The sequence below is a fragment of the Pyrus communis genome, chromosome 8, assembly GCF_041283825.1.
Source record: "Pyrus communis isolate YQ-2024b chromosome 8, ASM4128382v1, whole genome shotgun sequence".
Lineage (NCBI taxonomy): Eukaryota > Viridiplantae > Streptophyta > Magnoliopsida > Rosales > Rosaceae > Pyrus > Pyrus communis.
Window position 1 is genome coordinate 16,642,934 of NC_142572.1, and position 24,304 is coordinate 16,667,237.

General features: G+C 36.9%; 2 protein-coding genes across 2 annotated transcripts in view; one reads left to right on the plus strand and one right to left on the minus strand.

Moving 5' to 3' along the window:
• Nucleotides 1-2,249: 2,249 nt before the first annotated feature.
• The window catches only part of LOC137716879 (uncharacterized), a 47,410-nt gene continuing 25,355 nt past the window's right edge, over nucleotides 2,250-24,304 (minus strand). The window contains exon 12 of the mRNA XM_068456236.2: nucleotides 2,250-2,623. The gene's annotated coding sequence lies outside the window, so the exon portion shown is untranslated. The remainder of the gene's footprint in view (nucleotides 2,624-24,304) is intronic.
• LOC137718727 (patatin-like protein 2) lies at nucleotides 19,525-21,693 on the plus strand. The gene is made up of 7 exons (XM_068458266.2): nucleotides 19,525-19,676; nucleotides 19,798-19,979; nucleotides 20,084-20,273; nucleotides 20,441-20,602; nucleotides 20,722-21,024; nucleotides 21,139-21,311; nucleotides 21,398-21,693. The coding sequence occupies exons 1-7, from the start codon at nucleotides 19,545-19,547 to the stop codon at nucleotides 21,474-21,476; spliced, it is 1,221 nt and encodes a 406-aa protein (XP_068314367.2). The 5' UTR covers nucleotides 19,525-19,544; the 3' UTR covers nucleotides 21,477-21,693.

Here is a 24,304-nt window from a genome sequence, read left to right on the forward strand (position 1 = left end):
ATCTTCGAGTCTTCTCTGTGTAGGACTCATTCCTTTGTTCATATCTTTTTATAATAATTCTTTCACATTATTCTTGATTAGTTGTATGCACACGTTAATGGCATTTTTCTTTATAATTACATATTTTCTTTGTAGGCATGTTTAAAATGGCTTCGTTACCCTTGGGTGTCAGCCAGCATGTACCCATCCAGGTATTAGAGGGATATTGGGATCGGGGCTTGTCAATCAAGATTTAGATGGATCCCTATCTTTTATCTCTAGACTCGTGGCCACACTATATTTATTACTTGGATCTAGACTTTGTAATTTCATTGGACAATTTTTCTGAAATTAAACGCTGCCTAGGCTTTTGGACATGCTGAATTTAGAAATGTTGCCTAGGGTTTTGGATAGGCTGAATTTAGAAATGTTGCCTAGGGCAATATGGAGAGAATAAATAAAATGATATAAACTATTTTTCTAATCAATTTAATTCTTAATTTTTCACGTATTGAATTACAAATGCAAAGTATAATATGAAATTTATATAACTCATTAATTTTCATGTGTTTGCAAACACAAAGAGAAGTCATAAATTAGAAATGCTCATGTTTATGTGTTAGTAAATACATAAAAGTCAAGAATTGAAATGATTCTACTACCCAAACGTTTACTGACTTCATGGATCGAAATCAAAACTAGGTTCGATTACTGTAACAAAATAATTTATAGAATTTTTTCAACTATTTACTAGTAAAATTTTCAAAAGAAAAATATTACTTTGATAATAATACCATTATAATTTCTTTAAAATATTATTTGCTATATATTTGGTTGAGACTTGAAGACATTGCTGGAAGTTCCAGAAGCACAGAACTCAAGTCTTATAAGTGAGCTGCCATAACCAAACCATAAGCCACGTAAGGACAGGAAGCCCCTTATCGATATGTACAACTTGCCACTAGAACTTGACCACAAATTATTAATGTTTAGGCCAAAAGTTTACTACGTCTTATGGTCAGCACTTAAATATTATCTCTAAATTAACAAGAGTCTTTCGATTGTCGATTCGCGATCTTTAGGGACGCAAATTTGTCGACCAGTTGCATTGTTGATCGTGGCATGTGTGGCTCATGAATTTTTTAACCCATTTGCTGCTAAGTTATTACAATGCAAATGTTATATGATAATGCATGTTTTTTGTTGAGAGGGGACAGGAGGTCAAAGAAGCAGGGGATTCATATTCTGTGATAAGCTGACCTCCCACGTTGCATCGCTTCTTTTACGAAGGCTTTCAATTTCACTGTTACGTATCATATATCAATCCCTAATGTATTATCAATTAAAAACGCTAGATATTGTAAAAGAGTTATGATATCCATAACTCCTTTGTACTTCTCATATATTCTTTTAATTTTCCGTCATCGAATTAGATAAATTAAAGAAAATTAAAAGATAAAAATTAATAAAAATTGTCCGAAAATTTAAAAAATGTATAAATAACACACCCGATTATAAAATAAATCTCCCCTTATCTTTTGTTGGATTATCAAACTAATTAGTCAAATTTATATTTTGTATTACGTTGTTTGACTTCCCCACTTGATCCGATTGGGAATCTGAATTGGTCTTAAGCAGCACGTGCTCCTAAACTCACTGTCATAGTAGAGCATTTATATATCTTATTGTTTTTTCATTAAGGGAGAGGAGCTGATAGTTTTGTCATAATAGTTCACTTTTTTGGAAGTCGAGAAGACTTACAGAATCATTTCAGCATCTCTTTAGTCACCAGACAATAGTGTGATCTAGAAGTTCCAGAAAATCAAATCCAGGAAGTGCTGCGTGAAATACAGACTTGAAATTCGTCTCCAATCACTGAGTCATCCCATAGAGGTTTTATCTTTTTGTTTTTTTAATTTACTATTACTATTATTAAGGGGAATGGAGAGAGTTCAAAACAATTAAAATAATTTAGGAGAAAGAAGAAATTTCAAACCGAACGCATATATAAAAGGCCAACACCATATCTACTAAGATATTAGACCATGTACTAGAGCATTTATCTAAACAATTAAATCAAATGAAAAAAAATCGATAATATAGATACAGTAATACAATTGGAATAATTTGGTGGAGTGATTTTTTTTCCTAGTGTAATCATCAAATTCTTATGTGGCATTATTATTCCACCTGTAATATAACAAAATTTATTTATATATGTATCGATACTATGTTTAAATCCATAAAGTGTCATCCCAGTCATCCACCCATACAAATCGAAAGAGGTTTAAAATTGCCATCTCTGAGTTAACTCAGTAATAATTCAGTATCAATATTCTTGCATTTGTTAACATATTCTTCCCTTAAAACTATCTAGTTGCAGTTTGGGTGCTTTCTCAATCCCCTTGTACATCATCCTAAGACTACGATACTACTACAAGGGCTTCCAAAATCTGAAAGACTAGGAAAATCCACGATTCTTGCGCAGAAGCTGCTTCTTGTGCTCAGCGCAGCCTTACGGAAGAAAAGTATACAAGACGCTCTAGATAAGTGATGCAATGGTGTTCATCTCCAGCTCGTAGAGTTAAGCCTGTCGAAAAATCACCTTCTACACAAAAATGAGTCCACCCTAGACCAATGCTACCTGATAACAGAACAGAAAACCATTGCTAGCGATCACTGCTGTGACACAAATGCACCAGAAAATGCACGGATGAATTTAGCAACCAATGTTTGAAAGCAGAGGTATTAATATCTGAGAAATTCAAAAAAAGAAAGGAGAAAATAAATTTAGACATTCTTAACGATAAGGGATCTCCCGAGCAGTTTGATTCAGATTACTTGGGCTCTAGGATGATCCAACGAACTGTCTGCCCCAAATACCGAAATGATTTTGTTGTTTCTTTTAAGCGTTTGTTTTTGTCATCTCGAGTCCAATGCTGTACTCACAAAACAAAAATTTCCAACTTCTAAGTACTAAGAAGTAAACACAACTAGAAACTCAACCAAATGAGACCATATACAAATAGTTTCTCAGGCATTAACCTCTCCAAGCTTGTTGACCTTCTCACGAACACCTTTCAACAACTCCTGCACGTCCCCTTCCCATGTGTAAAACCCCAACTCCCTTCCTTCCAGCAACTTCTCAGATACCTGAAATTCACGAATCCCAGTTTGCAGAATGCAAAAGTAGTTACTAGTCAGTTGATTCCGTACTGTAAAAAAGCACTAGAAAAAACCTCATCTTTCCACACAAAGATCAAAACTTTCATGCTTCAACGAAATGGGCTGAAAGTTGGAGACCTTCTACTCTACATCAATGCATTGTATTTTAAGCGGCTTAGTCTTAGAGTCGCACACTAAATTCCGTCACATTTCCCCCCGCAAATTCAATAATGTATGTCATACGCTGATGTACTCTAGAATTTACGCAACTTCAGCAACACCGCCTCAGAATTCAGAACAATTAACATAAATTTCAAGACTGAGAATCATTTAGGCAAGATTAAAGAATCCCGAAAACTCGAAAAGTACCTGCCTTGCAATGACCTGCCCACCAGCTATATGCGAAATGTAGATATTGTAGAAGTGGCAGAGGAACAATGGAGCAGAACGTGCAGAGAGCCCCTCCAAATACTTGGCATAAGAAACTCCTGGATTGCTGGGTCCAAACATTTCCTAATTCGAAAAATTCAACGGAATTCAAGAGAAGAATGGAGAAAGCTTACCTTCTTAGACGGATGAGGCTGGCAGGAGAAAATGAACCTAAAGAGATTGGGAACGGCGCCGGGCCTGCCAAGCACGGGGGCGGACACATTAGGATCGGAGATCAAGAAGGCGAGAGCTCTAGCCGACTCGGCCTGGCTCCCACACCCATCCCTAGGGACAGCCACCGACTCGAGCAGCCAATCGACAACGGCGCCACCTCCAGCCCCAACAAGGGCGACCCTTCGGCTGGCATTGGCGGCGGCAATATCGGCAAGGAATGCAGCGACCCGGAGCTCGAAGCCGGAGCGGACCTCGTGGTTGGCAGAGGACAAGATGGGGCTGAGAGAGTGCCAGAGAACGGAGGCGCCGACGCCGGTCTGTTTAGCGTGGTGGAGAAGCTTCCTGAACGACTTGGTGGATTTGAGGACGGCATGTCGTACTCCGTTATGTACAGGATTCAACGACTTGTCGTAGCAGTCCGTCCAAACGACGACGAACAAGGCGATCAGGGCGGAGGCGAGGGTGCCGGAGAGCGCGATAGCGGCGGCGCGAGCGAGAGAGGAAGCGCCAGGGACAGAATACAGAGGGTTTAAGCGGCGGTGTAGAACAGAGGGAGGATGGGGGACTTGGTCAGAATTCTTGAAATTGTTGGGGGGCTCGTCGGGGTTTCTGGAAGTGGAAGAGGAAAATAAGCGGGCGGGATTGTGATGACGGTGGTGGTGGGGGAAGAGGTGGTGGCAGTAGCGGCGGGTTGTGTAACAGAGGCGGAGCAACATTTGGGGAATTGGAGATTGTATGGAGAGTTTCGCTACTGCACATGAGCCACATGCACATCAGTTGAACAAATCAAATTTAGCGACTCGTTTTCATTTAAAAAAAAAAAAAATGGAAGGTCGTGATTTGTTTAAATCAACCGATGCGCAAGGAATGCGCATGTGGCTCACCTGTGGAGGGAAGTTCTCTTATTGTATGCTTAATTAGAATAAGAAGAAATTAGAATGAGTAGTCATTGGATTAAGAAAGGAAACATAATGAACACTAGCAACCGGTACAGGCGTTATTCGTGTGCAATTTAATTTTCTTTCCATTATGGTATGAGTTACATGAACTTATGAAAAATAATTACTAACATTAGTAAAATAAAACCAAACTTATGAGTTAGGCAATACTTTCAAAATTTTATAATAATTTGTTAAGATATTATTACATGCAACACTAAAATTATCACTAACTTCAATTGGATGAGGATCCTCTTTGTGGGGATCATAGGGATCCTCGCATCATAGTCGTTTGTCATATTATTACTTGCAACACTAAAATCATCACTAACTTTAGTACTTCGGATAAGGATCCTCTTTGTGGGGATCCTAGGGATCCTCACATCATAGCCGTTCATCGTACATCATGTGGTCAACTTTCGTCAGATATTATTTGTGTTTAATTTTTAAATAAAAAAAGTCAAATAATTTCTGACTGCACGATGTACGATGAATGGGTAAGATGTAAGAATTTCTAGAATCCCCACAATTTGGATCCGGATAGGATCCAAATCCTAGTACATCTCCCAAAAGTTGTATAATATGGAACTCTACTTGGATGAAACCAAACCCAACAAAGGGTAAAAACAATCGAATGCAACAAAATAAGTAATCGAGGAGTGATAAATCATGATTAACATATGTATTTCAATGACGCATCTAACGAATTGCAAGAGATTTTTAATGCGTAAAAATTTCTTCCTCCAATCTTGCATAAGATGTAGAGACTAAATAATGAGGCTCATACCTTCAGAACACTGGATGCCGATTCATGGTGCGAGGTGCTCCAGTCTAGGGTTCATGGGTCAAAGAGGCAGGGGGCGGCGATAAAAGGGTCATGGGGGAAAACGCAGAGGATGTGGGAGAAGTTTTTGGGTGGTAGGTCTGGCAGAGGGCAATTAGGGTTTTGGAGGAGAGGAAGAGCCTACATAATTTGCAGGTGGGTTAGAGACAAGTGAGGTGGGCGATTATGTTATTATTACATGGTTATGAGGTTTGCATACAAAAATAATTTGTGGTTTGTAATTACTAAATTGCTTATATTTTTTTTTAATTTCTTTTCAATTTTAATTAGAAGGTTAGTGTCACATCCTGACTCGGACCCCCACCACATCCCGGGCACGACTCTACCGTAGCACGATATTGTCCGTTTTGAACCCCTACCGCACCCTCACGGTTTTATTTCTGGGAACTCACACGAGAACTTTCCAGTGGGTCACCCATCATGGAAGTGCTCTTGTGCGCTACTCGCTTAACTTCGGAGTTCTCATGGAACCCAAAGCCAGTGAGCTCCTAAAAGGCCTCGTGCTAGGTAGAGATGAGAATATACATATAAGGCTTACATGATCCACTCCCCTGGACGATGTGGGATGTTACAGTTAGAATGGTAATTTCATAGAAATTTAATTGACAACTAGAATTCTATTAATATAGTTTTAGACCAGGCTTGTTTTACTTACAAAAAATAAATTTGTAAGAAATTGATATCATTCATATTCTTATGTTTGCTAGAACCAAAAGAATGGAAAACATAAATGCATCTGGGTATTCTCGTACCTGAAAAGTGAAAAAAATTCAATGAGAAATGAGATTAACATACCAAATTCTCCGTATCCTTATTCCGATAACTTGGTAAGTAAACATGCCCAAATAAATAGGCCTGTCCCAAGTGTTTACCATCAAGAATCGAATGAAAAAAAAAACCTGAACTCTAATAAAGTGTTAACGTATTCGGAATTAAAATTGAAAATTATTATTGGCATTCCAAAAATTTCATTTTGCATTTTAAACTTTATATAATTAGAAATAAAACTACATTTATGAGGAGTATAAATAAGATTTTTTGAATGCTAATAACAGTTCTTTTAAAATAATTAATTATTAAAACACATCAGTATAAAAATAAATTACCTTTCATCATTCAAAATTGAGAAGGCAATTTGGTGTAAATTAAAATTTGAAATCTGTTCATGCTTTTTTCAGTTTTGCCTCCCACATTAGAGCTATCCTACCTGTTGGCGATGACAAGCAATCACTTTTACTATTCACTCTAAAAAGGCTCTGGCGGCCCAAAAATCAATCTCGTATTATCCTTTCATACTTTACTATTAACTCTGAAAAGGCCAACTTATGGAGTAAATTAAGTGGTAATTTCGAAAAGAATACTTAGTCTATCAATCACGTATTATTCTTATGTGTAAGTTGAGAACAGGATTAGTGTGATGAGTAGTGTGCATCAGTCTATTCAAAATGTAACAAATACTTAGGTCTACCTTAAGACAGATAATTATCTATTAGATAATGTTGGATAATATAAAGGGAGTTTTAACGAAAAGCCCACAATACTATTCACTTTAACAAAAAAACTACATTTTTACACTAAAAAGTCAATCCTGGTATTATTCACTTTACCCTATATTTTGTCCTTGTCATTAAAACTCAAAGTTTTCAAGCCCTTTTCATTAGTTTTCCTTAATATAAATGATTATGATCATAATACACATGTAAATTCAATCAATTTGATAATATCTAAATGCATCAAACACATTTATCAATAAATAAAGCAGTAAAAAGGAAAAAAGTAAAGAATGATCTGGCTTGTGATATTAAGCGAGGCGTGTTGTCATTGTTCTAAAGCTGTAGACGCCTTTCTACGCGTCGGTTATAACAACTATCTACAACTCCAAAATACAACCCTTGAATCTCACAGAGTGTCTAATGCATAAGCACGATTACGGTAGACGGGGTGCCAAGTAGTGATCAATTGCCCATTGATAATCAAGATGAGTAGGAAGATAATAAGGATTATATATGAGTACTGTTGTAGGGAGAGAAGGAAGACATTTTAATTGTTCTATTAACGTTTTGAGGAGTTTCCCATTTATAAAACTCTATATAACCTTTGGTAAAAGACATGACTTCTCTAATTGATATGACTTTTCATATTTATTATTTAAAATAATAACAAATAAAGTTTTGAATCTTTAAGAAAATAAAACAAATAACCAACAATGCCCCACAAGATTCAAAACTCCATATAAGTGTATAAGACAAAAACATATAGATACTAATGGAAGAAATTTGGGCAACTTGTATACCATGCAATGGGTGTAGGTGTCTTTTAGACTTGAACCTACACTTAGTGTTAACAACTTTCATCTGAAGGAATCATAGTGAACTATGTCTTGAACTAGACTCCTTTTGACCAGATTACTAAATGTAATACATATGGTATCGATAAAAAACTTGGCGCGGGTTAGCGCTATTTATGGCCATGCACTTAATCTTGATTCTCATGAGAGTTATTAGAGAACAGCCCAATCCTCACAGTTGTGGCCTCACAACTACTCTCACTTAGATGAGTTCTCTAAGAGTACATGTGACATGTACCCTACGGGAGATTGCCCGCCTCGAAACTCATTCAGGGTTAATACCCTTCCTAATGTCACATAAAATAGCACTAATGTCATAGGGATGAGAGGAAGAATATCTCATGGATATCTTCATTATAATATGAGTGCTAGAATTAGTCACGCAATATGGATTGTTTCTACCACATTGAACTTCCTTCATGGGATCTCCAATTACAGAAGTTGGGTTTCTTCCTTAGGTGACTCCCTTACGGGATTAAGCACATTCCCCTCAACAATTTTGCATTTAATCTCCACGAGACATGTAGACAAATGACTAACAAGTCATTTTATTATGATTGCCTTCACAAGGTATATATAAGTTTATTGGTCATATATTTGCTCGTCAATGCTTTTAAACCTGCACGTTATAACTAACTGCAAGCTAAAAATATTTTAGTCATAACTTCACATATAAATTGTTTAAGGTGCAGAATCATTCATAGTTTCACTAGAATAAACATGAGTACAAGCAATGAAACATACCACCACATTATGGTGCTCATTAGAAAAATTAATTTCATGAAAATCTCAAATCAATTTCAGTATATATAAGATATCAAAAGTAAGAGTAAATTACACGCACCTTGAAAAAAAAGTTTAATATTATTTGTTTGTTCTCAAAGAGTAGCTTTATTCTCACTGTGATACCAAAACTCAACAAAGCAAAACTCAATCAACATATAATTCACAATTTGTAACATCTGGTTAAGAGATTGAAAAATAAAACCCAAATATACTATCCCAAGTTTCTTTTTTTTTTTTTTTTTTTTTTTTTTTTTTTTGTACAAAAGTATAAACCAAGAAGATCAACAAATATACTGTTTTGACCAAATCCCATAGTGACACGGCACCGACTTATATTTACACTTTTGATTTTATTAAATTATTTTATCATCAAATGCATTGAAAGAACTGAGGCATACAAAGTCAGCAGTCCATCTTAAATTACACTTTTCTGTAGTCAATATATAATCACTCATATATATAGTGATTGACAATATTAGTAACATTAGAAGTTAATAGTGCAAGTAAAACTTTTCAAAGTACATACTGCAAATCTTTTTTTGCAGGTATATATATGAGGATGACGATATAATACACAATGAATGAATTTTTAGACATAACAAGGTGTCTAACATACGAAAATCAAAGAGCCATGAAAACTCAATAAATTCATATTCTATGATTTAGTTTACCACCCAATTAAACCAACTTTTACTTATAGCGTTTAAGTCATACTGTATGTTTTTTTATACGATTTTTGACAGATTGTGTCTTATTTTTTAACTGCAACCATGCAAGTTTGCGAAAAACATGATCAAAGGCAAGTGTCTAATATCAAAGAGAAGCGATCTAACTGCATTTCCAAGTTGTGTACCATGTAAAGATGCAATCAAACTATAATACCAGCCCCTTTCGGTCAAATTAATTATTACCAAACAGTTATGCAGTTTCAAGAACAAGAAGCATGTAGGTATAATCATATATAAAATTAATTGTTCCAATGACTGGTTCCAGAAAACCAATTTCACTTATTTCTTAGTATGATATATATATATATATATGTAACTACATAGAGCATTACTTTTCCCTTTTGACGACATAGAATCTGAAACCCAAATTAACATGCTTTCGTCCAGAATTTCCATATTCTAAGTCATTGCTTAAAATGATCATAACTCAATCAACTCACAACGAAATTTAGCAAATAATATATGGATTTTATGGTACTAGGAAGGATCTGCAAGACTACATAATTCTTGTTGGCATTTGATGCCTGTACGAATATTTACCAGGCAAGAAAAGTGACCAGTTTAGAAGGTTTTTTTTTCTTCAAATAATTCTAGATGCAAACTCCTAATCTCAATCTTTTATACCACAATGCTAAGTCATCGAAGGTACCAAGAAAACAATTACACAAGCAAGAAAGCACAAAGAATATTGAACTTATATTCAACCTGTCAGAACCCTAATTTAAAATATTTCTATGTATACTGTAGTCCTATAAAGAGATACGTATCATGGATAATCGATGCATATACATGCAAACACCTTTTTGTTAAATTACGAAATTAATAAATTGTGATAATTGATCACACAACCAAAATAACAACACATAAATTCATAGGGATTTCCACGATAGTAGAGATGCTATTTACGACTTTAGTTGTAGGATAATATAAATGATTATGATCATAATACACATGTAAATTCAATCAATTAGATAATACTCAAATGCATCAAACACATATATCAATAAATAAAGCAGTAAAAAGGAAAAAGTAAAGAATGATCTGGCCTGTGATATCAAGAGAGGTGTGTTGTCACTGTCCTAAAGCCGTAGATGCCTCCCTACATGCCGGTTATAACGGCTATCTACAACTCCAAGATACAACCCTTGAATCTCACAGAGTGTCTAATCCATAAGCACAATTACGGTAGACAGGGTGCCAAGTAGTGATCAATTGCCCATTGATAATCAAGATGAGTAGGAAGATAATAAGGATCATAAATGAGTACTGTTGTAGGGAGAGAAGGAAGACATTTTAATCATTCTATTAATGTTTGAGGAGTTTCCTATTTATAAAACTCTATATAACCCTTGGTAAAAGATATATATGACTCTTCATATTTATTATTTAAAATAACAAATAGAGTTTTGAATCTTTAAGAAAATATAACAAATAACCAACAGATAATACATGGCAAACACTTAGGGCACGTTTGTTTGGCATCCTTAAGTTTCACTAGAGTAGACTGACTTATTAGTCCGTGTTTGGTGCAAAAGGAGACTAACTTTAATGAGGCTAAGTGTGACTCATTCCAAGTAAATCCTTCGCTAGATGTTCTTAGCGAGACCCCTCCGAAAGGAGAAGATTGCTAATCATGTCTCCTAACACCTGCTTTGCTTCCATCGTCCTCATACCGATTGCTTCGTCTGTTTTGGCAACCTGCGCTACTTTGCTTCGCCAATGCACCGCTACAACCCAATTCAGCAACTGGTACAATATGCTGAATTCTCTTCTTCCTTGTTTAATTTCTTCTAAAACTTCTTTGGGTCAATTTAATTTCTTCTAAAATCTTTCTGGGTCGGTCTAATTTCTTCTGAAATCTCTTTGGGTTGATCTAATTTCTTCTTATCTCTTTGGGTCAGCTTGGTGAGGCTTTTCATTGAGATGTTGCGTTGACAATGATGTGTCAAAGGCATAAGGTGACTCACTAAGAAGACTAGGGTCATCAGGAGGTGACTCCCTAAGAAGACCAGGGACATTAGGAATAGGAATGGGCAAATACCCATCGGTTATGGGTAACCGTAGTTACCTGTCCATTTAAATTTCACGGTTACAATTATGAGTAACCGTTTATCCGTGAAATTTATATGAACGGTTATGGGTATTAACTACAGTTATAAATGGGTACTCATTTACCGTTTATTTTAATATATACATAAAATTTAAAAAAAAACAAAAAACAAAAAACCTATGCTAAGCTAAATCACAACATTCACTTTCCATAAAAATTGCATGTTGATTATAACATCCATTTCAATTATAACATCTAGTGCTAATGCTTATTGATTCCAGTGCTAGTGCTTAAAACATCCAGTTCTGGTGCATATTGATTATAATATCCTCAACCTAAGATAATGACTACCTTGAGTTTTAGAAGCTTTACTTTGTAATCGTATAGATGTTATAATTGAAGACTTGCTTGGGTATAGAAAAAAAATATGTCTAAAATACATGAATTTTATTTCCAATATGCTTGCTCAAGTAATGAGAGGTATTTTGTTAGTAACAAATCAATTCTTAGCAAATATATCATATTACCTTGATTGATAATAGTTAAAAATATTGTTCGTGTTGTAAGCATAATTTACTGAACAATTATGGAGGCCATAGAGAGAGAGAGAAAGGTGCGGCAATAGTAGAGAGAAGCGAGAGATGTGTAATTGTGGATGTATTCTATTCCACCCATTATGCCTTTATTTATAGTAGTAAGGAAGGCTAATTCCTTACCCTTTAAGATTACAACATTTAATAGGTAATCTACTTCTAATAGGAATATAAGATATATTCCCATATCTACTAGGATTTACACAATCACATTCCTAATCTAATAAGACTGCAACACTCCCCCTTGAGTGTGTAAATACTCAAGTAAATGGTGCATCAGGTCTTCAGTGATGAAGTAAGTACAGTTGATGAAGTCGTCGGCACAATGGGCGAATACGAGTCTCAAATCAAAGGAAGAATACATAAAAAGTAAAACTTACAAATCCTCGCTATGGTAAAACCCAAGGTGGAGAAAACCCATAGTCTAAGAAGAAAAGTGAGAAGTTGCATTAAGTCAAAATTATACGTCTTTTGGACGCAAGTAGAAGAGCTCACAAGGGTATGATCAGCCTAGGATGGGTGCCTCGTTAAACCCTAGTGGGAAAAATGTTCCTAATCATAGGGGAAAAGAGTACATTAAGATCAAGTAAGTATACTTCTGGATACTTCCCCTGAGTTTGACGTAACTTCCAAATGAGAACTACAAGCATTGCATATGAGTAATTAGGCATACCAATTCCTTGGACAAGCTTCTGGAAGGTTGACTTCAGCAGTGACGTCGTGTAAAGGTCGGCAAGGTTGTCTGGGATCGGCTTGCATGACTTTAATCTCCTGATGCTTTGCTAATGTAGATGTAGATGCAATATGTCTTGGCGTTGACTTCGTTAATGTATCATGGTTTGGTCGGGTTGATACATGCGACATAATCTTCATGGATCGTCGTCGAGACTCAACAATGGATGAAAACACATCAAGTACTTCGAAATTCTCCACAAGAACTCCTAACCATGTCTCACTTGTGGCGTAGTGAAGTGAGGTGAGTCTTGGAACGATTTGAAGATTTCGCAACTAAGGTCATATCGTGGACCTTCAAGATATTGTGATATCCCTAACGGTAAAGATATAACCATTTGGGGATTTTGCCTTGTGCGGGTTTGATAAGTAACTAGTGTCAACATAACAAACAAGGCAAACATCATTCTGAGGATCAAGGGGGTTGGATCCACTGTGATATGTTGGGATTTGCCCATGTAATACCTTCAGGATATGTTTTTAATACCAATCCAGTGGATGCGTGCAGGCGCGTTACTGCATCTTTACCAATAGATCAATAGCGAATGAGATGTCTTGTCTAAATACAATAAGCTAAGTACAACGAAGCGCAAAGTTGAACTTTAGATATGGAATTTCGGATTCCATAACCTCTTCAGAGTCTTATGTGCATATAATGTATAGACGATCAAATGTATACTCAAAAGTAACACATTCGGGGTGTAGTTCGACTAATAGACCAAAATACTGTCAGAATAATGCTTGAACTTCAGGTCAAAGCATAGACGAGTTTTCCCAAGATCCTTCATCTCAAATTCCATCTTCAGGTGCAAGGCAGTTTTCTCAAACTCTTCCGGAGTTTTAGTGAGATTCGTGTCAACGACATAAACTGTAACTCTAGCAATTTGGAATAAGACTTCATAGTTTAACACGCAAAGGCATAATTCATCCTTGATTGATCAAATAATCACGTACACGGGTATACCACTTCTGTCAGATTTTTCAATCCATAAGTGAACGCCTCAAAACAAGTTTAAGAAGGTGTTCCGTGGTTTTGGAACTATTTGAACCAGTCCATGTAATTCTTCGGGAACTCACATGTCAATCTCCTATCTATATCTCCATGGAGAAAACACTAACCACATTTCATAATGCTGTTATTAATCATAAAACGTTTGAGAGAAACCTTGCGCCGTAAGACGTGCATCATATAGAACTATTTCATTCATCTCATAACACTTCCTTTCCCACTTGTAACACAATAGGGTTACCTTGGGTAGTGTAGGAACGACAGGTCCAAAACACACTCTGGTAAGGAATTTGACCTGGATTGTAACTTTAGTTGTCCAATTAGTTTTACGTTGTCACTTAATCACCAGAACACGGTTCGATATCATCGTTTTTCATTTATGTCGGTAGCTACCATATAAGTGAAAACATCATTGATGATAATCTCATTTCAATTCTATTTAGCTCATCCAAACTAGTATACTGGATCAAAAACTTTAAATATCGAGAGAAATCCGGATTAATCTCACGAGATGGAAATGATTTGAGACAGTGATCGAGTTTAGATTCATTGTTGTGCTGTGTCTTCCTCTTCTAGGGAAGTGAATCATATGAATTAAGTGATATGTCGTGCTCCAGGCCAAGACAGATTGATTAGCTATCCGTCGATGTACCGGACCGTCCAACAGGGGCGTCTAAACCATCCAACAGGGGCGGCACACCTTCCAGGGATGTTGACTCGACGTCCGTTAAATACATTTATCCTTGCAGGCATGTTTACAGCTGGTATATGATCTCGTCACTTTAACTAGATCAGGGAATGCGTCTGGAGCAACATTCTAAAATCTAGAATTCATCGCACTTACTTATCATACATGTGCGGTACGGGGATCGAGATAAGACATAGTGGGTAACATCCACGAAATTCGTGTCGTTCTATAGTAACGTTGATGGTTTTATCTCCCCCTAATGGCAGGAAGACTGTCTTATTAAAGTGACAACCCGCAAATGAGCGGTAAAGAGATCACATGCAAGGGTTCTAAGAGAGCTAGTGTGAAGGAGAATCATGATCGACAAAAGATACACATCTTTCTTTGAGGACCCATAGTGGTATGTTGTGGCGGCGCAACTTGGCACATGGAATGCACACCCAAATGCGTAAATACGAAAATCGTTAGGTTTGTACCCAGTAACCAACTATAACGTCATATAGGTTGGGTGGCAATGGGCATCAAGTTAGACCAACATAACTGCGTACAAGGATTGCACAACCCTAGGCAGAAACCGAAAACTTGGTATGTTCACCAAAATTCAGGCAATCATTTAAATTGCGCTTTATGATCACTAGGCGAGACTATTTGGGGTGAACATGGGAATTCGATGTTCAATTAGAAACCCAAAACGACATGCAATACATTAGCGAAAACCTTCAATATAAACTCTCCAGCATTATCCAGTCTCCCAGATCTTAAGGGATAAGTAGGGTGGTGAACCCATAATCAGCCATGAGGTTTAACAACAATGTGTGTGGACAAACATGTGACCAGTTTGTCGATTCATCAACCAAAACCATAAGTATTTATATGGTCCACGTTTTGGTTGGATTAGTCCATATATATTCCCTTGAATCCACTATGAAAAGAGAGTCGTTTCGTATCTTTGCGAGGGATGATATAGAAAATTAATTTCCCTAATGAGCATGCTTGGAAAAGTGTTTTGTAGGCACAATATCCTTACTTCAGATAAGGAGATGCATTGTAGCATCATTGTTCGACCTAAGTGTCCCAAAAGGTCGTGCCAAAACAAGTAAACTGCTCAATCACCAAACTCCAGGGCAGCCACATGTGGTGTATTCCCAGTTGGGAGAAAACCCATTAGCCCCAAATCAAAGCTTCAGGCTTATTTTTGGAGGTGATGCAAAAATATTTCACTCTATTTTCTTCAGTAGTTTCATTTATGATCATTGTCATCCTGAATATCCTTACAAACTCAACGTCTGGGAGAATTCAAGGTCCCTTAAATGGTAATTCAGTACCATACAACGAGGAGCGTGCCAAATGCTCTTAATCAGGTTGGATAGACCTGAAGTCGTTGTTAGATATGTGATTTAGGTGTAAAGTTAGTGTGCGTAGTACGCATTTATCCAGACAACTAACTTTCCCACATTCTTACCTAATCATGTGTTTAATTGAATCGGTCACATGTATTAAGAAACATGATTCAATTAACTCATATTCGAGGACAATATCAATAAGATTATCCATAAGTAAAACATACACCAAACTTGAATCCAAGAACATCGTTTTCATGAAAAACGTCGGGTTTTCATGGGTGTATTGTTTTATGAAAACTTCGGGTTTCAAAGGCACTAAATTTGAAACTATAGGTTCAATTTAGTTTTATGAACAATTAGTTCATAATGAGAGGTTCCTGTAAGAAACACAGAATGCAATATGCTGATTTAAGTATAGTGGATTTGAGTTTCTTCGAGAACTCAAGTGTGAGAGCTTCGTTATTACGAAAGTATATGACGGTTCAAAGTATAAAAATAAATTATTGAATCGTTAATGTCCAAAAGTGATCTTCATGTCAATAATTTTGGATTCATTATCAGATTAATGGACTGTAGGTCACTTTTAATTAATTCAATAAATCGAGTCATATAGGGTAAATTGTAGAAGCTAAATAATATTAGAATAATATTATCGGGTCGAAAAATATTACCCCAAAAATAATTGGGTTTGAGTTGGGTGCCTTGAGTGAAAGGCAGGGCCCTAAATGGCCTTAGGAGTGGGCTGCAGGCCACGGGCCTGGGTGGGAAACAAAGACAGTAGCCCAAGATGCTGGTTTGGGCTTCAACAGGTGCATGGGACGTGGGCCCAGCACGGAGCTGGCCTGGTTATGGCACAGGGAGCCCAGCCAAATGGCTGGCGTCATATCAAGCAGTGGGGAATAAAGCCCAAGCATCTGGGCTGGCGTCGGAGTGGGCAGGCCGCAGGCCTGGGGCGACAACAGGGCCCAGCAAGCAAAGCTTGCTGCGGGCTGGTGTGTGAAACAGAGCCCAATTTCCCCTTTTTGTTTCCTTTTTTTTTTCTTTCGATTTTGTTAGGGTTCAAGAAACCCTAGAATTGCTTTTAATTTATTTTATATAATTTGACTCATAAATTCCACATAGCACATATGCGTAATGCATGAAACAAATATATATTGACAAATATATGAACATATACAATATATATATATATATATATATATATTTATATCAGAAGGAAAATATAAAGTGTTCATGCATCATGGGGAATGTTTTCATGCTTCATAGTCGTTTCAAATATCCTACTTTATTTTAAGCGTACCTGATTGGCAGAAAACAACAAAAGCCTTTGAATTTGTAGAAGATCCTTCTTAGAAAGCCAGAATTGCATCTCCAATGCGTTGTATCACGTTCAACAAAGAAAAACTAAATTGAACCAATAGCATGTATATTAATTCAATAAAACAATTAATTAATCATAAAAAGCATAATTAAAACGTAATACTCCCCTGATGGAAGATAAAACTCTCTTGTTAACGCAGTGTTAAGAACGTGTTGATAACGTGTTGGAGGCATAATTTACTGAACAATTATGGAGGCCATAGAGAGAGAGAAAGGTGCGGCAATAGTAGAGAGAAAAGAGAGATGTGTAATTGTGGGTGTATTCTATTCCACCCATTATGCCTTTATTTATAGTCCTTTAGGATTACAACATTTAATAGGTAATCTACTCCTAATAGGAATATAAGATACATTCTAATATCTACTATGATTTACACTATCACATTCCTAATCTAATATGACTGCAACAATTCGTGAATTATTATTTCAATTATTGGAGTTTTATATGGTTACGGTTAAAAAAAACATGTAAATAGAGAAAAAGGGGTAAATGGGTTAAAAAAAATGGGTAAACATATATACGGTTAGGGTTAAATAGATACGCGGTTATGGATATGGTTAACCATTTATAAACAGGTATACGGTATCAGTATAACCGTTTAGACAATTACCCAACGAGTAAACGATTATGCGAGCATAAGTATAAACAGTTATGGGTAAATAACCGTGATTACCTGCGCGTCATAACCATTGTCCATTTCTAATGAGAAGGCGCCTAACCAAGCACTAGGTACGGCTAATTTGCATCCGAGTAAAATCTGATTTTGAGTTTCATTGATATATTCTACTTAGTGTTTCCCCTTCTGGTATTTTGCAATTTAGGATTTCACTGTGGGTTGGATAATTTATGATATTGTATGGAATTAATTTTTTGTGATTGTTCAAATTGGGTCCTCTTTTCGTTGATTTTTATTACCCTGCTTTTTAGTTTGATACTATATCAAACGCTTTACTATATCAATCTAATTTAATCTAGTCTAAATCAGTTCAACTTAATTTTTTAAGTTAATCCGGTCTGAAATTATCCTGTATAACAAATGCATTCTTATTAGACAAATAATGCAACTCGAATTTTGTCTCGTGTGGAAGAAAGAATTTGTCCCCACCCTAAGAAGCACCTTCATGTCCACGCTATTTGATTTAGACCAAAACTAAGTTTAGACCTGTCTTTTTGAATACTCAAACCCAAACAATTAAATAAGGATGAAACTATCCTTCAACTGCGACAGATTAATTCGTTCGTTTCTTTTATTCCAAACCCCGAATTGAAAGGTTGATTATTCCTTGGGGTTTGGATTATTTCAACAATTTGATTTAATCCAACATCTGGCTGTTTTGGTTTGTTTTTTCAAGGCACGTTTTAAGAGTCTAATTATTTGCAAACTAAGAGATTACTATTCATCTCACTTTTTAAAAAGAAGAATTTGAAGTACGATTGGATAAAGTTACATATTATCCTATCTGTCAACCTCATATTGTTGAATTGGCTACTGCCATATATAAGACCAATTGGTTGACATCGAATAAATTCAATCGCTTTTTCTGTTTTTTGAACTGAATTAATAAAGTACGGCAGCATGACATTGAATAAATCCAATATATAATTATGAGAAAAGCTCATAAAATTCTGTCAAAACTTGAAGAATTCTGCAATGTTGTATCACCCAACAGATAGAGATAAAGATCAAAATATGGACCATAATCCGAAAGGCATGATTAAGCACGCAAATGAAAAGACCTTTGCATCAGTCAAAATAAAACTTTATCAACTAAAAATCTATGATTAGCATAACGAGTTGAAAAACGAACAAGATTGTTTAACGCGCACACCATAAACCTAATGATAATTAATAGACCTTGGCAGCGGTCGAGTCAAAATCTTGTCGCAGCCACATATACATCCATGATCAGTTAAATATTTGAAAAAATAAGCAAAGTTTCTCAAGGAACTATATTTACACCTCATAGCAGGCGCATCAGGTTATTTATTTATTTTTAAAAAATTTTTATTGTTAAAAAGAAAAAAAAGAGTTCAAAATTATTACAATAACTTAAGAGATGAGAAGTTTTGTGTGGAAATTCCTCTACAGTTCTTGTGGAGTCTGTTATCTCTCTAATCGTATACGGGGAGCTTGCCGGATTGTTGCGTTACGTTTGGATACTGTTAAGACTATAATTTAATCATCAGTCAGACTTCTACAGTAAAAATAGTCAATTAAATACAGCAATAATTTTAATTCGCCTCATTTCTGAAGGACCGGCTCAGAAACACGCATGCACGAAAGCTGGTGTTATAAATACCAGGACTACTTCTCCCAAAGCATAACTCAGAAATCTCTCTCTCTCTCTAACTGATCTGATGGAAAGAAGCGGTAGAGTAGAGCCCCCCACAGTCTTTGGAAAGATAGTCACAGTTCTCAGTATCGATGGCGGCGGAATAAGAGGCCTCATTCCGGCAACCATTCTTGCTTTCCTCGAATCTGAACTTCAGGTATATAAGACTTTCTGTCAATATATATAAGTACTTTACCATCTGTGTTTTAATAGTACTTTAAGTGATTTATTTTCCCAATTAAGTACTGATAAGATTAATGTCATTGGTGGTATTGCAGAAACTGGATGGTGAAGATGCAAGGATCGCCGACTATTTTGATGTGATTGCAGGAACAAGCACAGGTGGTCTTGTGACTGCTATGCTTGCAGCCCCAAACGAGAATAACCGGCCACTGTTCGCTGCCAAAGATATTATAGACTTCTATATTAATCAATGCCCTAAAATCTTCCCCCAAAACACGTAATGCTTGCTTAATTAATTACATGTTAATTATGTCCACTTAATTAATTTTTTTATATTTTGGATATTCATAATAATTTTTGCTCTAATGGTTTAAACGACAGTTGGCCAATTTTTCCTAATACGACAAAGATCATCAAAGCTCTAGCAGGACCAAAATACAATGGCAAGTATTTGCATCGCTTGATTAGGGAAAGGCTGGGCAACAAAAAACTACACGACACATTGACTAATGTTGTAATTCCCACATTTGACATCAAGAATCTCCAGCCAGCTATCTTCTGCAACTTTAACGTAATTCACCGTCTTTCTGATATATTAACTAATTCGAAAAATTTTAATATATTCCAGAGTATTCTATACGTCAAAGTATTGTAAAGTTTGTTCATGTCTAAAAATGATTTAAGCAAATTACTCATATATGTTGTAATATAATATGATGTGCTTATTTTTGTTGGCAGGTGAAAAAGAAGCCATCATACGATGCCTTACTCTCTGACATATGCATTGGAACCTCAGCAGCACCAACTTATCTTCCAGCTCATTATTTTGAAACCAAGAACGCTGCAGGCAGAACTAGGGAATTCAACCTTATAGATGGCGGCGTGGCTGCAAATAATCCGGTATATGTGATAGGAAGAGTTATATTACCAGATTGTTAATTTATACCATTGATTTTAAAAGTAAACTTCGGGATTATAAAAAATTAACTTAAACACTTAAAACACTTTTGTCCTTGCAGACTTTACTTGCTGTTTGTGAAGTTACAAACGAAATAAGGAAGGTGAATCCAGACGTCTTTCCTGTGAAACCTATGGACTATGGGAGATTTCTAGTGATATCATTAGGAACTGGTTCATCAAAAGCTGAAATGAAATACCATGCACGCTTTGCAGCGAAATGGGGCTTGTTGAATTGGTTAACCAGCGGTGGCTCCACCCCCATCATTAATGTTTTCAGTCAAGCAAGCAACGATATGGTTGATCTTCACCTTTCTGCAATTTTCCAAGCCCTTCATTCTGAAGAAAATTATCTTAGAATTCAGGTACTGAACTCGTCATCTGAAATGCATTTTATCCATAGATTCATCACTATAACTTTTTTAGAATAATGTTGTTTAGACACAAAAAACTGACATCATTTATGATACTAAACGTAGGATGATACCCTTCGGGGGACAATAGCTTCTGTGGATATAGCCACGAAGAAGAATTTGACCAATCTTGTGAAAGTTGGAGAAGGGCTATTGAAAAAACCAGTTTCTCGGGTTAATTTGGACAGTGGCAGGTTTGAGGCTACTAAGCATGAGACAAATGCAGAGGCTCTCATAAGGTAAAATATTTATCATTAAACCAACAGATTTATACATGTAATTGGTGAGTAGTGAAAAATTGTAACTTAATTACTATAATTTTCAGTTTTGCTAAACTACTGTCGGAAGAGAAGAGGAGACGCCAAGCAGGGTCAACCAACGGGCATGTTGAAAGTACTTACTGATTAATTGTTGCCCTAAGACGATGACAAGTCATTATTCTTTCAATTATACTGTTTGGAAATGTAAAGTGTAATAAATTATGGATAATTCAAGGGTATGGGGGTAAATGGCAACCATATACTCCATCTCTTAATATTTTTTTGTGTTCGAATAAATCCCTGTTGGGATATCACTGTAATAGATCTCTCTGTAATCGATATATTCATTCTTTTGTTAATTTGTTGGTTGTTGGATACTCAATAAAATTAAGCTTTCATTTTAAAAACACGGTATTACAGTCCTACATAGTTCTTCATCATGGTGTATGTAAGAGTATTAGAGTATACAATTACAAGAAGCAGCCAGCCTATTCAGGCATCATTATGTATATATTTGGAGGATATTAAATCGGCAACATTATGTATATATTTGGAGGATATTAAATCGAATATGCAGAGTGAAATGATGAGATTTTGGATTAATTTCTCAACTCTCACATACTGATAACATGTATCACAGTACGTATCAATGGAAGAAATTGCAGAAAACTAAAGAGAATGTATGAGAGAATTGAGAGAATCAAGCTTCTGAGATTTCTTAGATGATTCCATCAATCAGTCACAATACAAGCCGTATATATAGCTAGTAGTAGTAGCTCAGCATGCAAGCTAGCACCTTAACCACCTAACTTCCTAACTAATTTGACACGTGAAGCCTAAAATAGTCCCAAAAATTCTAGAGGCAACACATGAACTTTTATTCAAGAAAAATAAGATTGCCCTCAATAAATGGGTAGGTTTCTTAGATGCTCCCACGCGTAGCTCACATCCTTGGAGAACTCAGGAGTTGAACATAACTGCCCACAGCTCACCTGCCCTTGGCAAGGAAAAGATAAAGATTAATTACCCAAATCATATCTTTAATACATTCCCAATTGAAGATTGACTCCAATTAAGTAAGTAATCCTAAGTTAAATAAATTAGGGATAATTACTCCATTATCTGAAGATATTATTTCCTATTAAATATCTTGGGAATATTTAGAGAATATATCTCCATTAAACACTATATGGCTGGCCCTATCCCTATAAATACCCCATATTCTACCAAATTTTAGAACTTTTGCAACCCTAAAAAGGCCTTAAACACTTTCTCAGAGAAACTAAGTTAGTCATCAGAGCCTTAAACATTCTCTCAGAGAAACTAACTTAGGCATCGGAGATCCGTTGACCTAACCCCCGCCCCCACCTCGTGGGCGCGTGAGACTTAGGTACTTGATCAAAGGTGTTGATTGTTTTGCAGGTGTATTTTCGCCAAGACTGAAGACGGTGGAAATTTGCATTGACAACTTGGTGCTTTCATTGAGAGTTGATTCAAAATACTTGAAGAGGCCTTTAGCATTTGTTTCTTGAATTTTCTATTAGGTTGAATCTCTCATACATTATATCAATTAATATTTCCTAGAAAAGTTTCTTGATCAATCCCTGAAGAAAGGATACAATGGTAGGAAATTCAGAAACTACGACGAACGAAACCCCGTACGTGTGAGGATTTGGACCAGAGAGTGAAGACGAGGACATAACCCCACGATGCAGGTCCTCAAGGCTCAGTACAACGGCAGAAGGAGCTCCACCATCGTGGAGCTGCACCACAACTATCACCACCATGACCCAGTAGCCACGGTAAGGCCACAGGCCACAGCATAAATTCCACTGCCGTTGCCCTTGTAGCGCCGCATCCCTCCAAACCCTAAGCAGGAGGCCCAGTTCCATTTCCAAGCCCACAGGCAGGAGGCCTAAAACTTGGCAGCTGCTACAGCAGGCCTAGGGCAGGAGGCCCAACCCACTGTGACAGCAGGTCCAAACCCGAGCCCAGAACGTAGCAGCTTAGCGAGCCCAAGCCCAAGCCACCCGGCCAGCAGGCCAAGATGTGGCAGACCAACGTGTTCCGTGAACTGCTCCGACAACTTGGCCTGTGGCCCAATCCATTCCGAGGCCACCTCCAGCAATCTAGATTCCAACCACAGATCCCGCGATCGATTCATGGTTACTTACACCCCATTTTTCTGTAGGAATGTCTGCTTTGGGCTGAAGTTTTGTACCTGCAATCTATTATATTTTCACCACACATGGAGACGCCCATTATCCAAACTCTTCCAATCCAAATGACGAGCACCATCTGCCCCAGAAGGTTGCCAATTTGATGAAAGCCCTTGCGCAGCAAACCACCTTAGTAAACCATCTCTTTGAGCGCACCGAGATGCAGCGCACCTTAGATGAGATGTCTCGAAGCAAGATAAGGGCAGAAGAACGTGACTCATTCCAGCAACGTCCCGGCAAAAAGTCACTCAGCCTGCCACGAACCGTGTGTTTGAGTAATGTGCATTCTCATTTAAGCCCTTGGGGAAATGTCTTTTCCTACCTAAATACACAGAGAAACGTTCATTCCGACTAGGCTGATGAGTCAGTATACATTCGAGGTTAGGTCCACACTCTGACGAGTACTCAGGACATTCCAGGCAAAGCATTCACATAAGGCTATGCCCACAAGGAGATCTTCCAACGAGGCAACAGAGTAGGCAGCTGCATGACGACTAGAGAAGAGCACGAGAGCAGTCCAGCTCAAGTTCCATTATCATCCCCCACTAAGATTGATAACGAGTAGCACATGACGAACCACGTGCACCGTAACCACGGCACAAACGAGCAAGACATGCTGAAGAGCAGCATAGACTAGCAAGTCAACACTGAGGGCAGCTGGAGGTTTCGCTGCCCCACCAGGCGTAAATCTAGGAGGAAGTACAAATGCTCCTAGCAGAGCAGCTATACGGATTCCAGCGCATTGATATTACC